Source organism: Lampetra planeri, chromosome 7, assembly GCF_965212315.1.
Source record: "Lampetra planeri chromosome 7, kcLamPlan1.2.h2, whole genome shotgun sequence".
In the NCBI taxonomy this organism is placed as follows: domain Eukaryota; kingdom Metazoa; phylum Chordata; class Hyperoartia; order Petromyzontiformes; family Petromyzontidae; genus Lampetra; species Lampetra planeri.
The window spans coordinates 3,044,935-3,057,450 of NC_136113.1; the positions used below are offsets into that span (position 1 = coordinate 3,044,935).

General features: G+C 50.2%; 1 protein-coding gene across 1 annotated transcript in view; it reads left to right on the forward strand.

The window, feature by feature from the left end:
- The first annotated feature begins 867 nt into the window (after window positions 1–867).
- The window catches only part of SYNE1 (spectrin repeat containing nuclear envelope protein 1), a 152,118-nt gene continuing 140,469 nt past the window's right edge, over window positions 868–12,516 (forward strand). The window contains exon 1 of the mRNA XM_078595960.1: window positions 868–1,305. Within this exon, the coding sequence (XP_078452086.1) occupies window positions 1,227–1,305 (79 nt within the window). The 5' untranslated portion in view covers window positions 868–1,226. The remainder of the gene's footprint in view (window positions 1,306–12,516) is intronic.

The window sequence follows — 12,516 nt, forward strand, 5'->3', positions numbered from 1 at the left end:
CACAATATTTACATAACAGTACTGAAACCAGTTATACACTTACATGGCTCATTGTGAATTTAAATACTGCACAGTAAATGCTATATTTGACTTTTTGTTGTGTGTCCCGTAAATATCACCTGTATGTTGTAAAAACAAAAACACGACGTGCATGAGTAATTTAAACTCTGATCAATACAGTGATGTAACCAATGCACTCGCATGCCATGTGCAGCAACATCATCATCATCATAGTGTGCCCTAAGAGGAGTGGCTGTCGCAAGCCGTCCATTTAATTTGCAGCGAACAGCTCAAACCCACGGATTAGTCAAACATTAACAGACGCGTGGAGCCTGCTTCAATCGCTCGCTACGCGACGGGCTGGGGACGCGTCCTCCCGCCGCTTGGATGCAAAGCAACTCACTAAAGAACCGGGGCACATGGAACGCCGCCGCATTTACAAACGGTTCCTTAGCACTCTACAAACACGATTGGTCAACACCGAAAGGGCTCCACTCAACACCTACTTACGCCGCCACCGCCGTGGCTAAATACTCGCCACTTGACCGGGAAAAGGGGCCTCACTGGGCTGAGCAGTGTTGGTTGGCGATTGGTGAAAGTTGAACTCACACCGTGGACTGGGGATTGAGAGTGAATTTTTATTTACAGTCGATGAGCATTCTACTTCGTGATTCTCAGAAGACGGAGTGTGTTTGTGAGTCCAAGGCTGATCCGAGCTATTGCATCAGTGAAAAGTCCACACAGAAGGCACTGGCACGCTGTTTTTGTTTGCAGGCTCAGGCAAGTAATAATTTACAGCACTTCCTGTTGACTGCTGGCTTCAAATTCCTCTAAATTAGATCTTTACCCGACTTTACTTTTGCTTTGACATACCAAGCAATCAGGAGCGGCGCATGCTCATGCAAAGTGTAAACGTTGCTCTGCTTGTGGGTCTCGGTAGCGTTTTTAATCTGAAGAGTCTCGAGTCAAGCTCTGAATGCTCTATGGTCTTGTGCCAACGTTGTTTAGCAACAGTTGCTTATAGCAGCTAATGCCTGATCTCATTTTGCACGATTCTTTCTTTAGAATTCTAGTTTTGGATCTACGCCTTTCTCCGGACACCGTCGAGGATGCGGCTCGTCACGGCCACGCGGGACTCCTGATGCCTTGATCCTCGACCGGGACGAGGAGGAGGAGGAGGAACGGAATCTTGAGAATCGCCGCAGCCTCGTGGCGACTCGCGAGCCATGGCGGCGCCCCAACGCACGCCGCACCTCGTGGGCAAGAGCGACCGCAACTTCCAGGACGTGATGCAGAAGCTGCAGGGTGAGCAGTTGCGATCGAAACGTCGTGATCTATTCTTTTTTTTTCTACCTACGTGACTTTACCGAAAGAACCAAAGAGTATGGTGAGCAAATGGTTAACGCGAGCCCGGCGGCGTCAGCAATGCGGCGTTTCTGCTCGCGCCGTGATGTACGGGGGTCATCAGTTATTCCGCGTCCTATCGCTGGGAAAAAGGACCTTCCCTTGCATCCTCTCCTTGAGAGTAATGGTACATTAAAGATCTATTGATTTTCATACGCATGTATTATTTACCAGAAAAAAAAATGTACAAATGAAATGAAGGGGCTTTATTAGCATAGTGCACAAGCAGGATGCGCAAGGCACGTCGTGAACACTGTATATAGTTGAAATATATACAAGAGGTTGACGCTCCGAGCACATAGAAGAGACATTAGCTGATTCGTAGTTGGAGATCACACTCTCTTTGACCCTCACGGTATGAAGTGTCATCTCGAGCAACTTTGTCAATCTGTCTACCCTCTGCTGTGATCGAGAACTATTGCCTGCATCATTGGCCTACTACTGTGCTACATCGACTTCCCTGTGATAAGACGGTATTAATAATGAATGCAATGAGTTATTATTTCTTTATTATTATTATTATTATCGTGAATACATTACCACTGTATCCACTCGTAGTGCATTCTAAGATGAAGCTAAAATACACAACTCTATTTCTACCTACGTGACTTTTTTTGTTTTCAGAAAATAACCGTCCTCTAGAAAAGTTTGGAGGAAGGATAATTAAGGATTCATTCCAATGTATCCAAGCCCATCGTCAAATTGACACATTCATAAGTGAATAATCGGTCATATCCACTTGTGAAGGGTGCAGTTCGAATGTGAAAGTGCACAACAATTATTATCGTATCATGACTCTTTGCAGACAGATTCACATATTTCCAAATCGAATTGAAATTTGGCTGCTATCGGTGGCATCTGATGATAGTCGTATTTATAATTTCCTTGCCACTGGCGATATTGGTTAAATATAGACACGTGCCTTTATGAAAACATTATTTATGAACTCCGCTCCAAGTAACTGGTTCTAACAGGGTCACATTGTTTTGCTGGAATCGGCCATTAATTGTTTAAATATTTCCATCAAGGTCAGAAAAAATACACGAGCTACGCCAATTAACCCCAATTTCCCCGCACCTCCGATTAGCACGGTTGGCTACGTACGGCGCGAAAGAAGTTCAACATACGCGGATACTCTATTTGGCGTACGTGTACGAAACTTGAAATGCCCGCAGCAATACAAGCCTCGGTCGCGTTGCAGCGCAACACCGAAGCGACGAGACGGGGAGCCAAACGCGCGCGTGCGAGTCGAATTGGTTGAATGACATTCCTGAGGATGCCCCATCACTGCACGGCAAACACAGAGCCCCCCACCCCCACCTCTTCCCCTGCTTGGCACTGCGCCACTGTGATGTGTGCACATGGTGGGGTGGGTGGGCTTTGTATCCACCGCTGCGAGCAAGCAGGGACTTGCCACCTAGCCGCTCGCTCGTCTCCCCGGACACACCGCGCGCGACTCAATCGAGGCCGTTTCCCGGAGACCGGAGCCCGACCTGCCGGATTTGCCCTTCCCCGGCTGCACGTGTTCTTTTTTGAGAGACACTTCGCTCGCAAGGGCTCAGTGTGTAAATGAAGCCGTCTCTTAGAAACGAGCATTGTTGTTACCTGGCTGCCATGGGGACGAGGTTTTGGATGGTTACAATCAGACGCGCTAGTAATCGCGTTTCGGACTGTTTGGGATTAAGCACAAATGCGGTGATGCAAGCAGACGGTGGTGTACTTTGGATTCAAGCACGACCGTGCATTATTACACGTGCATATGTACAGATCTTTTGTCAATCCACTGCTGTATGATGGCCTCCTCCCAATGTCATACGGGTCGCTGGGTTTATTTGACAATATTTAACCGCGCTGGTCAATGCGAGTTAATGCAGGCAAGGAGCAAAAACGTGGGTTCATAGTACAGTACAATGTATTGTGCACTGCTCCCTGCTGGCAACATAGCCCAGCAGCCTATAACAACCCTGCCGTGCATGGCGGTCATCATCTTCAAAGCACTCGATCCTACTTAGCTTCCGAGATATGATTTGGTCAAGATCATCACTACAGTACTGAGTGTGACACACAGCGGTTGCCTTGGTGAAGTTGGAGCACTCGTGTTCGCGCGATGGAGTGCACATCCTTCAGGCAGTTAAGTGCGACGTTCACACGCTTAAAAAGAACCTGAGTTGTAAATTGCAATCGAGAAGTTAGTGTCATTGGAGCAATTCACGGGGATGTTTATGTAAGCAAGTGATTGCTGTTGCTTGTCTCGGTGTTCAGTGATTCCACAGCCTCCCATGGCCCCGTGTGAGACTTAAGTGACGTGGAGCAAGTTGCCACCTCATCCTGCATCCGAATAAAAGCCCTGTGCCTGCGCGTGTGTGATGAAAGCTTGACAAATGGCCAGAGCTTAACAGAGTAAAGGGGAAAAATTCAAAGGCATCATAAGCATACATAAGAACGGTCGTTTCACTGATCAAATATATTGCTTCAAACTCTCCCAACTCATTGAGTTGCCCCTTGTTGTAAATGATTAAGATCATCCAGGAATGGGAAAATACATTTTCAGATTAAAAACTAACGAATCAATTTTTACGAGGCTAGAGTAGAGAACGTTCACATGGCAGGCATGTGTGTGGGCATACACTTCCCCTATTGAGACAGAATTCAGCAAAATTGAGAAATTACCCAAGTGTACGTTGAAATGCAAAAAAAAAGCCAAGGAACTTGAGAATGTAATAAAAACGTCCGCAGTGATAAATGAGCGTCGGACACACATTCGAAGGTATATCACACATGCTGTCTGGATTGCTGGATGTGGCTGATGAAAGCACTCGATAATTTGCGGACGCTCGTGAAGGCAGTCCCCTCGTGTGTGCAATCGCACGTGCCAGGTGAACCCCGTGTGCAGCCACAAACGTGCGGCTATAGACGGCCAGGTCACCGTGACATGTTCACACACAAGGTGCTGCGCTGTCAAATCCTGGGAGCTGCACGGTTTCCCCCGAGATGCAAAAAGCAATTGTTATATTTGCTGCCACACTCGGCGGCTGTCTGCTCCCCTGTCTCCGTGAGATGAGGGGTGGCATTTTTGTTGTTGTTGTTGTTGTACCACATCACACATCAAGTCTGGGCTTAACATCCCACAAATTTGACGTAGCGGCGTTTAAGTCTGCCGCCGGCTGGTTCGTTCCTGTTGCTGCCGTGTGGTGTGGCAAGGTTAGTTGCGGTGGCAAGCGCTTTTGTGATCTTGGGGTACCGACGATGAATCCGCGGCCCCCACGTCAGGGTGGTGGAACAGAGTTATGAGGTCCCTCCCAACCACGGCGACGTGAGCGTCGGAGCGTGCGCAAGTCCTGAGATTGTGCCCTTCGTTAGTGTGCCATTTGTCGTAGTTCCAATTACGATGTATGGCCTCTGCGTTCAGTGAAGGGCACGGCAATCGTTGCTGGTTGGTGGTCGTGCAGCACTGTACTGTGCATCCTTAGAATAGTATCCTTTATAGATCTGTACGGTCCGATAAACTAAAACGTATACTATGACATATTACCGATATGGCACTCTCTACGGTATAGAGCCTGCATTCAGATTGGTACTTAAACAATCGTCAAAATACAAAAAAAGGCCTGTAATGTGTTTGGTTAGAAAGAGGTGTGTTTGCAGTGGCCCTGAGCGATGAACAGGAGCTACGTTGCATATTTCTTCTCTTCGCCGTAGCAGCTCTCACACAGAGTTTGATAGCCTAAGGGGGGAGTCCTTGATTTTCCACATCTGGCTCAAAAATGACTTTACGACGAAGCCACTTTTTGCATTAAAGCAGAACAACTAGTTCTACGGACGTCATCACTGATTGCACTTAGAGGTGAAATCTCTCATCATACCACCTGGTTTCAGTTTAACGACGAGCCTGGCACGTGCCGGGTGCGCTGTTCGTGTGAGTCGCCGTGCGTCGTGCCGCACCAGCTTACCGTGATATGCCACGAGCGTTTTGTGGTTTATTTTCTTTTGCTGCGGGGGGCGGGGGGTGGGGGCCTTGGCGAGGTTGGTTGAGGCTTGTGGCCGGAATCTACTCGCCGGGCGTGGCTGCGGTCAGCGCTCACCGTTGACGCCCGCTCGCTCCGGGGAGCTCCCCGCGCCGCGCCTTTGGGCCCTCTCGAGTGTGAATGGCATGATATTTGGACGTGACGGCGCTGCATCGGAATTAATGCCGTGTCCGTGGGCGTTTCCCGAGTTAATCTGATGCAAACTTGGGAGTTAGGCAGTTTTAAGGCCGCTGTTATAATTGAAGCTACAGAGAGAGAGAGAGAAACACATCAATCTGTTGGTTTGTCACTATGTTGGTGTTTTTTTACATCTGTACGTTGAGCTGTTGAAATTATATTTAGCGAAGTTGCTTCGAGCAACGCTCGAGATATATCGCGGTGATGGTGGCTTGTTTACCTGATGAAAAGAATGGTGGTTGTGAAAAAAAAAGTACAGTTTCCACCAGTGTGATATTTCTTCAATTAATGCGCATTCCTTGTCTGGGCCTCGAGCTTGGAGAATTAACTCTGTGGGGGGGCTGCCGGTTGCCTCGACGACGCCATGGGGCTGTGCCTTAGCCAAGGATGCGTGGAAGCAGGCCAGCCGTTCCGTGAAACATCGCCCGGGCCCTCTATGACTTAACAGCAGTTTCTCGCAGTGGCCGTGTTGTTTGGCGAAACATTGCCGTGGATTTTTGTTTCTTTGTGTGAAATGGCTGGGTGTGAAAGAAGACGCATTTCATACTGGATTGACACGAATTTAATCACTTTAATTGTACGATGATTGTCAATCAGTTGGCGTTCGGCCGATTGTGGGGCGTGCCGGTGTGGGGAGATGACAGGGCGGAGTCTCGCCTTGCTCTGTGCCCCTGGCGCTGTCATTCTGATGACAGTCGTGCGAGGACTTCGCGGCACAGGTGTGCTCCCGTGAACAGGTGGATGACGGGGCCATGCTGATCACAGGACTGCCCACCCCCCTCCTCCTCCACCCCCAGAGCCAATAGCACTTCACTGCTGATACATTCTAATTATAGGCTCACAATCAAATTGCTTGAAATGTAATTGCATACTTAATGGCAGACACATTTTAATTAAGCCTTTTATGTTGACTATGCATGGTTTAGATTAATTTGACTATTGCTAATTATTGCCGAGCAGGATTGTGGAGATATTTAGTTTTTATATTCTACTCTGGTTGGTGAAATATATTAGTAAAACATTGCCAACAAGTAGAACATAAGAGCTGTATTCATGTCGATGCCACAGTGCTAGATTTCTTGGCATAATTCTCTAAAAAAGTTGTGGCTGCGTTTTGTGAAATGTCATTGTACAATGGCTCCATTCTTTTCTGACAATTAGGACGCCATTGTGACTCAAACATTCTTAATCATGTGTGTGCCTTAAAGCATTTCATCTGGGCCAAATGCCACCTCTCAATGGCTGCCACGCCCGCGGTGTTTCCTTATTTCGATCATTGTAAACTCCGCAAAACATTTATTTGCCAAATGCTGTTGCACTGTATTGTAGTTGGAATCTGGCAGGTTGTTTCAACGTTCATTTCCGACGAGAAGTCACGGAACAGATTTTAATCTTTAATTCCACAAGCGAGGATCAACCTCTTCAGCTGTGCGGCGAGCAGCCTGGTGGAAAGTGGAGCACTCCCACTGCCTGTTCACCGACAACAATCAATGACTCTCCGAGGCACACGTTTCATCTGCCCCCATGACTGCAAATCCATGGACGTACAGTGCACGGACAGTTCTGAATTACGTTCACTTTCGGAGAAGACTGCAGTCCGTGCCGTGTGGTTGTGAACAGAATCACGATGGTTTTATTAAAGCACAGCGGCCATTTGGTTTCTCTTCACCATTCAAGAGAGAGAGTAAAGCGAGAGGCAGCCTTGCTGCAAGGAGTGGTCATTTCCTGCCCGTGTTTGTGGCAGGATGCGTGCTGTGGCTGCCATTTAGCTCCTGAAATCATTAGTCATCTCATTGTACTTCTCTTTCCAAGGTTGGCCACAACTGTGTCGAGAGCACTTCGTTTAAGTGGCGCCTCTCTCTCTTTAATGACCAGAAACCCCACTTTTAATCTCTTTTCATACTTGCCAGCGATTCATCTGCCGTGGGTGTGCACGGCAAAATGAATGTGCATATTAAGTTTAACGGAACCAGGGCGCGCAACACTGACACTCACGTCTACTTGACATTTCAGAGTGTTGTGTGTGTGTCTTTTTTGTTTAATGTCTGAGCAACATCAGTAAACTCGAGCGCGATTCAACCACGCGCTCTGGTAGCGACGTTCAATTTCTTTTTTTTTTGCCTGAAAACCCTTGCCCAGATCACACAGCGACAATGTAGCCCTATTCATAGTGAATAGGGGTCACATGCAAATGTCAGGGCGCATGGCATCGCCCTGTTAAACTTTCATGAGGGACAAAATCTCACGGCCGACAGACGCAAAACTACACAATCATTAACAGGGATAGAGACAATCGCGGTGCTCAGACACCGCGCGCGACTCACAATTGTGGCTTTACATTGGCCCAACGTGAGCTGGAACAACTGGTTCGTGCACTATTACATCGATGACCACTTGAACCTGTGAAGGGCGTGTATTTTTGGGAGGAGAAGAAAATAGTAATAATCTTGCTGTGCGTTCTTATTCGCTGCATCGGGCATTATTAATGGAGGAATGCGACTGTGGCGTGTGGTGGGGGCATTCGTCGCAAACGCACAAGGGGGCAGTGCAGTGCTGCCCAGCCGGTATCACGAGTGGCATTGTTTACCTCAAGTTTTTGTTAGTCGAAAGCGCCAAGGGTGACTTTCGGAAATCAACATTTTTATTTGTGCTGGAGGAATCCGAAGAGCTATGAAGCTATTTTCACACATGTACAGTAGGGGCACGGAGTCGGAATGTGACAACAACAAACAATACAAAAACAGGGGTGGCTTTCAGAGACCGGAATCAGAATATGTATGTATACTGGAGAAGTCTGATGAGTTGTAAAGCTCTTTTTTCACAGATGTCCAGTCGGGGCACGTGGTCAGAAAGTTACAACAAACAATACAATAACACGATAGGCGTGCAAAGTATAGGAAAGGTAAGCGAATCACACAAAAAAAACTAATTTTATGTAACCACTGAGCTATTAGCTTCATTTTAAGAAGCTTCCTGGCCACAAATGATCGCTCAACAAAGTGGCTAATGTGGACATTAATAGCAGGTAAATAATTATCTAAACGTATGTATATAAATGTGGAGGGAAACATCGGAAAACCCGGAGAAAACAATCCACACGACCACGGCGAGAACATGCAAACTCCAAATATACAGGTGAAGTATTGGAAAATGACGGCAGGAAACTCCTTGACGGGAACACACTTCTTTTATTAAATCTTGACTTGTAACAATACAACGCGTGGCCTCTCTTCTTCACAATGCGCTTCTCTTGACTCTGGATTCTGTGCTGCTGGCTCTCTGTGCCTCGTGTAGACTCCGCGCCTCGGCTACACTCCTCTCTCGCCTCGTGTAGACTCTGCGCCTCTGCTACACTCTCCACTCGCCTCGTGTAGACTTTGCATCTCTCTCTCTGGCTACACCGTATGCATACTCGGCTCGTGTAGACCTTCCTCTCTCTCTGGCTACACCGTATGCATACTCGGCTCGTGTAGACCGTTCTCTCTCGCTGGCTACACACTATACATCACTCAGCTCGTGTAGACCGTTCTCTCTCGCTGGCTACACACTATACATTACTCAGCTCGTGTAGACCGTTCTCTCTCGCTGGCTACACACTATACATTACTCAGCTCGTGTAGACCGTTCTCTCTCGCTGGCTACACACTATACATTACTCAGCTCGTGTAGACCGTTCTCTCTCGCTGGCTACACACTTATACCTTACTCTCCTCTACTCTCCATTACTCTCCATTACTCTCCTCTCCGGGCTCTATCTCTGCACCTTCGTCTTCATTCTTAGATGGTTCCACTTCTGCCCCTGCTCCTCTGTGCATCACCTTATATACCCCTTCTTCCCGGGAGACGGAGCGGATGCGGACCTCAACGTCGGCACCGCTCCTCAGTTACCCAATCCCCACGCGCTATCCCTACGATCCGGTTCCGCTCAGCGCGTGTTTCCACTCCCCGACCAATCACACCGCGCTGCTACCCGATCACTCCCTCTGGGCGCGTCACCGGCACACAGCCAATCAGCAGCACTACCCCCACCCGCGCACTGACGCCTGCTCCTCCCCGTCAGCGCGCGTCACCACACACACACCCGTACATACGCGCTGGCACACGACATATACACCCAGCGCGTATCACCACTACATCACCCCCTCCCACATAGCTCGCAGCCGGCCCGGCTGCTAACAACAACCAACCGCGACGATAAAACGACAACCAACAAAAAAAAACCCCGTAGCCCCCCGAGTGTGCCCCGTAACATAACACAACAACAACAACAACAAGAATAACTATGTACAGATTGACAATGAACCCGAAAAGTCAACAATAACACGATACGAGCAAATTCGAAACGAACGCGCCCCACGTCCCTGCGACTACACGCAGTGACGAGGCGCTCCAACTGCCCCGACTCCTCACGAGGCAGGTCATGCAAAGTAGCACGACCTGGCGCGAGTCCGTCTGGCTGGTCCATCGTATGGGGCGGGACACTGACGACCGTCCGGCGGTTCCGGCTGCTCCAGACGGCGCGGAACGGGCCTGAAAGGGCCGGCCCCGCCGCGGAGATCCGGCCGCCGGTGATCGGCAGCTGTCAGTTCCGAGACACCTGGGAGCAGATCAGGCGAAAATACGTGTGGATCAGGCAGAGACATTTCCCCCTCTGGGTCGCCGGTCACGTCACACGCCCGGCCATCACGACACAAGGGGAGGCCATATGGAGGCGAGAACGGTTTCAGTCGGGAGGGGTGAACGTACCACCGGCGCTTTCCCCACTTTATCTGAACGCACTGGGGCCGTGCAACGCGCACGACCTCCACGGGTCCCCTCCACGGTCTCAACAATTTAGGCGACGTAGCCAAGGGTGCCTGAGGGCAATGCAGCCAGGCCCTGTCACCTGGTTTCCATTCGTGCATGGACACCTTCCGTGCCCGCAACCGTTCATTAGCAATTTGGCGAGCCCGCGAATTAAGCCGCGCGGCCTCCCTCGCCTCTGTCAGCTTGTGAATATTAAACTTAATATGTTCTGCCAAATTAGAATTAGTTCGTGGAGCGGACAGGCCAAGTTGCGTTTCTATTGGCGGGTCAGCTTCCCGACCGTACATCAAATAGAATGGGGAAAACCCCGTAGCTGCATGGGGGGCCATTCTATACGCGGCAAGGACTCCCGGGACCTGCAGGTCCCAATCTACATGTGCCTCGCACACCTGCTGGCACAGCATGGAAGTCAAGGTTTTGTGGAGTCTCTCCACCATCCCGTCAGTCTGCGGGTGGTACGGGGAGGTACGCACCTTCTTGGTACCCAACAGATCGCACACCTCTTGCAACAATTTACTCGAAAAATTTTTACCTTGGTCGGTCAGCAGGCGTTCGGGAGCCCCCTTGTCCAGGACATAGCCCTGGACGAAGGCATCCGTCACAGCCGCTGCCGACTGGTTAGCGAGAGGCCACGCCATAGGCCATCGGGTAAAGTATTCGACCCCCACTAACAAATATTTATTCCCTCTCGGCGTGACTGGGAAGGGCCCCAAAATATCGAGTGCAACGAGCTCGTTGGTACGCGAGACCTGAATAGATTGCAGCGGTGGATTAGCTGCCACGGCCGGTGGTTTACGCCTGGCGCACTCAACGCACCCCTTCAGAATATGCACCACATCACTTCCCATTCCCGGCCAGTAATAGTCACGCTGAAGCAGGGCAAGCGTCTTGTTAACTCCCAAGTGCAAGAGGCGTTCGTGTGCCGCCAAGACAACCCTCCCCCTCACAGCGGAAGGCACCACGAGTGCGTTCCGCCGGGACAAACTGTCCCATTTCAATAACACGCCCCGCTCAAGTACATAGGAGCCGGTACGCTCCTGGTCCCCCTCGGGACCCCCAACCTTGCGGCGCAATGCTAGCAGCGAGCTGTCCGCCATCTGGAGGCGGCCCCATTCGCTGAGCGACAGCGAGAGCAGCGAGTCCCGACCCTGAGAGGCAGTGGAATCATCCCCGATCGGTGCGCCCGCTGTCGCAGCCAGTGCCCCCATCTCCCCCGCAAGCGTCGGTTTACAGCGCGCCGATCCCGACAAACACGCGCATTCATCACAAGGCAACAACCGCGACAAGCAATCGGCATTCGTGTGTCGCAACCCCTTACGGTACGTAGTCGTAAACTGATAGTCCTGGAGGACTTCCAACCAACGCGACAACTGGCCCGAGGGCTGGGCGACCCTCAATGAATACTGTAGCGCCGCGTGGTCCGTTCGGACTGTAAAGTGACGACCATAAAGATATGGCCTAAACTGCTGCACAAAAAAAACAATGGCAAGCAGCTCGCGACGGGTGACACAGTAGCGCTGCTCCGCCGGAGACAACACCCTACTACCGTAGGCGACAACTCTTTCGACACCCCCAACGACTTGGGATAGCACCCCCCCAATGCCCGTGTTGCTAGCATCCGTGTCCAGCAAAAAGGGACTGGCAAAATCGGGAAAACACAAGGGTGGGGCACCCACCAAGGCGTCCCGGAGGGAGCGAAACGCGGCCTCCTCCTCCGGTCCCCATTTGAACTTCACTCCCTTCGCCGTTAGAGCGTGCAAGGGTTTTGCAATAGTGGCGAAGTGCTCAACGAACCGCCGATAATAAGAAGCAAACCCGATGAAACTACGCACGTCGGAAACGGACGTAGGTGTCGGCCACGAACCGACACAATCCGTCTTCGCGGGATCGGTGGAGATCCCCGAAGAATCGACAATGTGACCCAAGTATCTAACGGACCTACGAAGGAGGTGACATTTGGCCGGTTTAAATTTCAACTTAGCCGATCGCATTCGCAAGAACACCCCTCTCAATCGCCGGAGGTGTTCCTCAAACGTTTTACTGAAAACAATGACATCGTCCATATAAATCAAGCATGTATCCCACTGCAAGCCCGACAAAACCA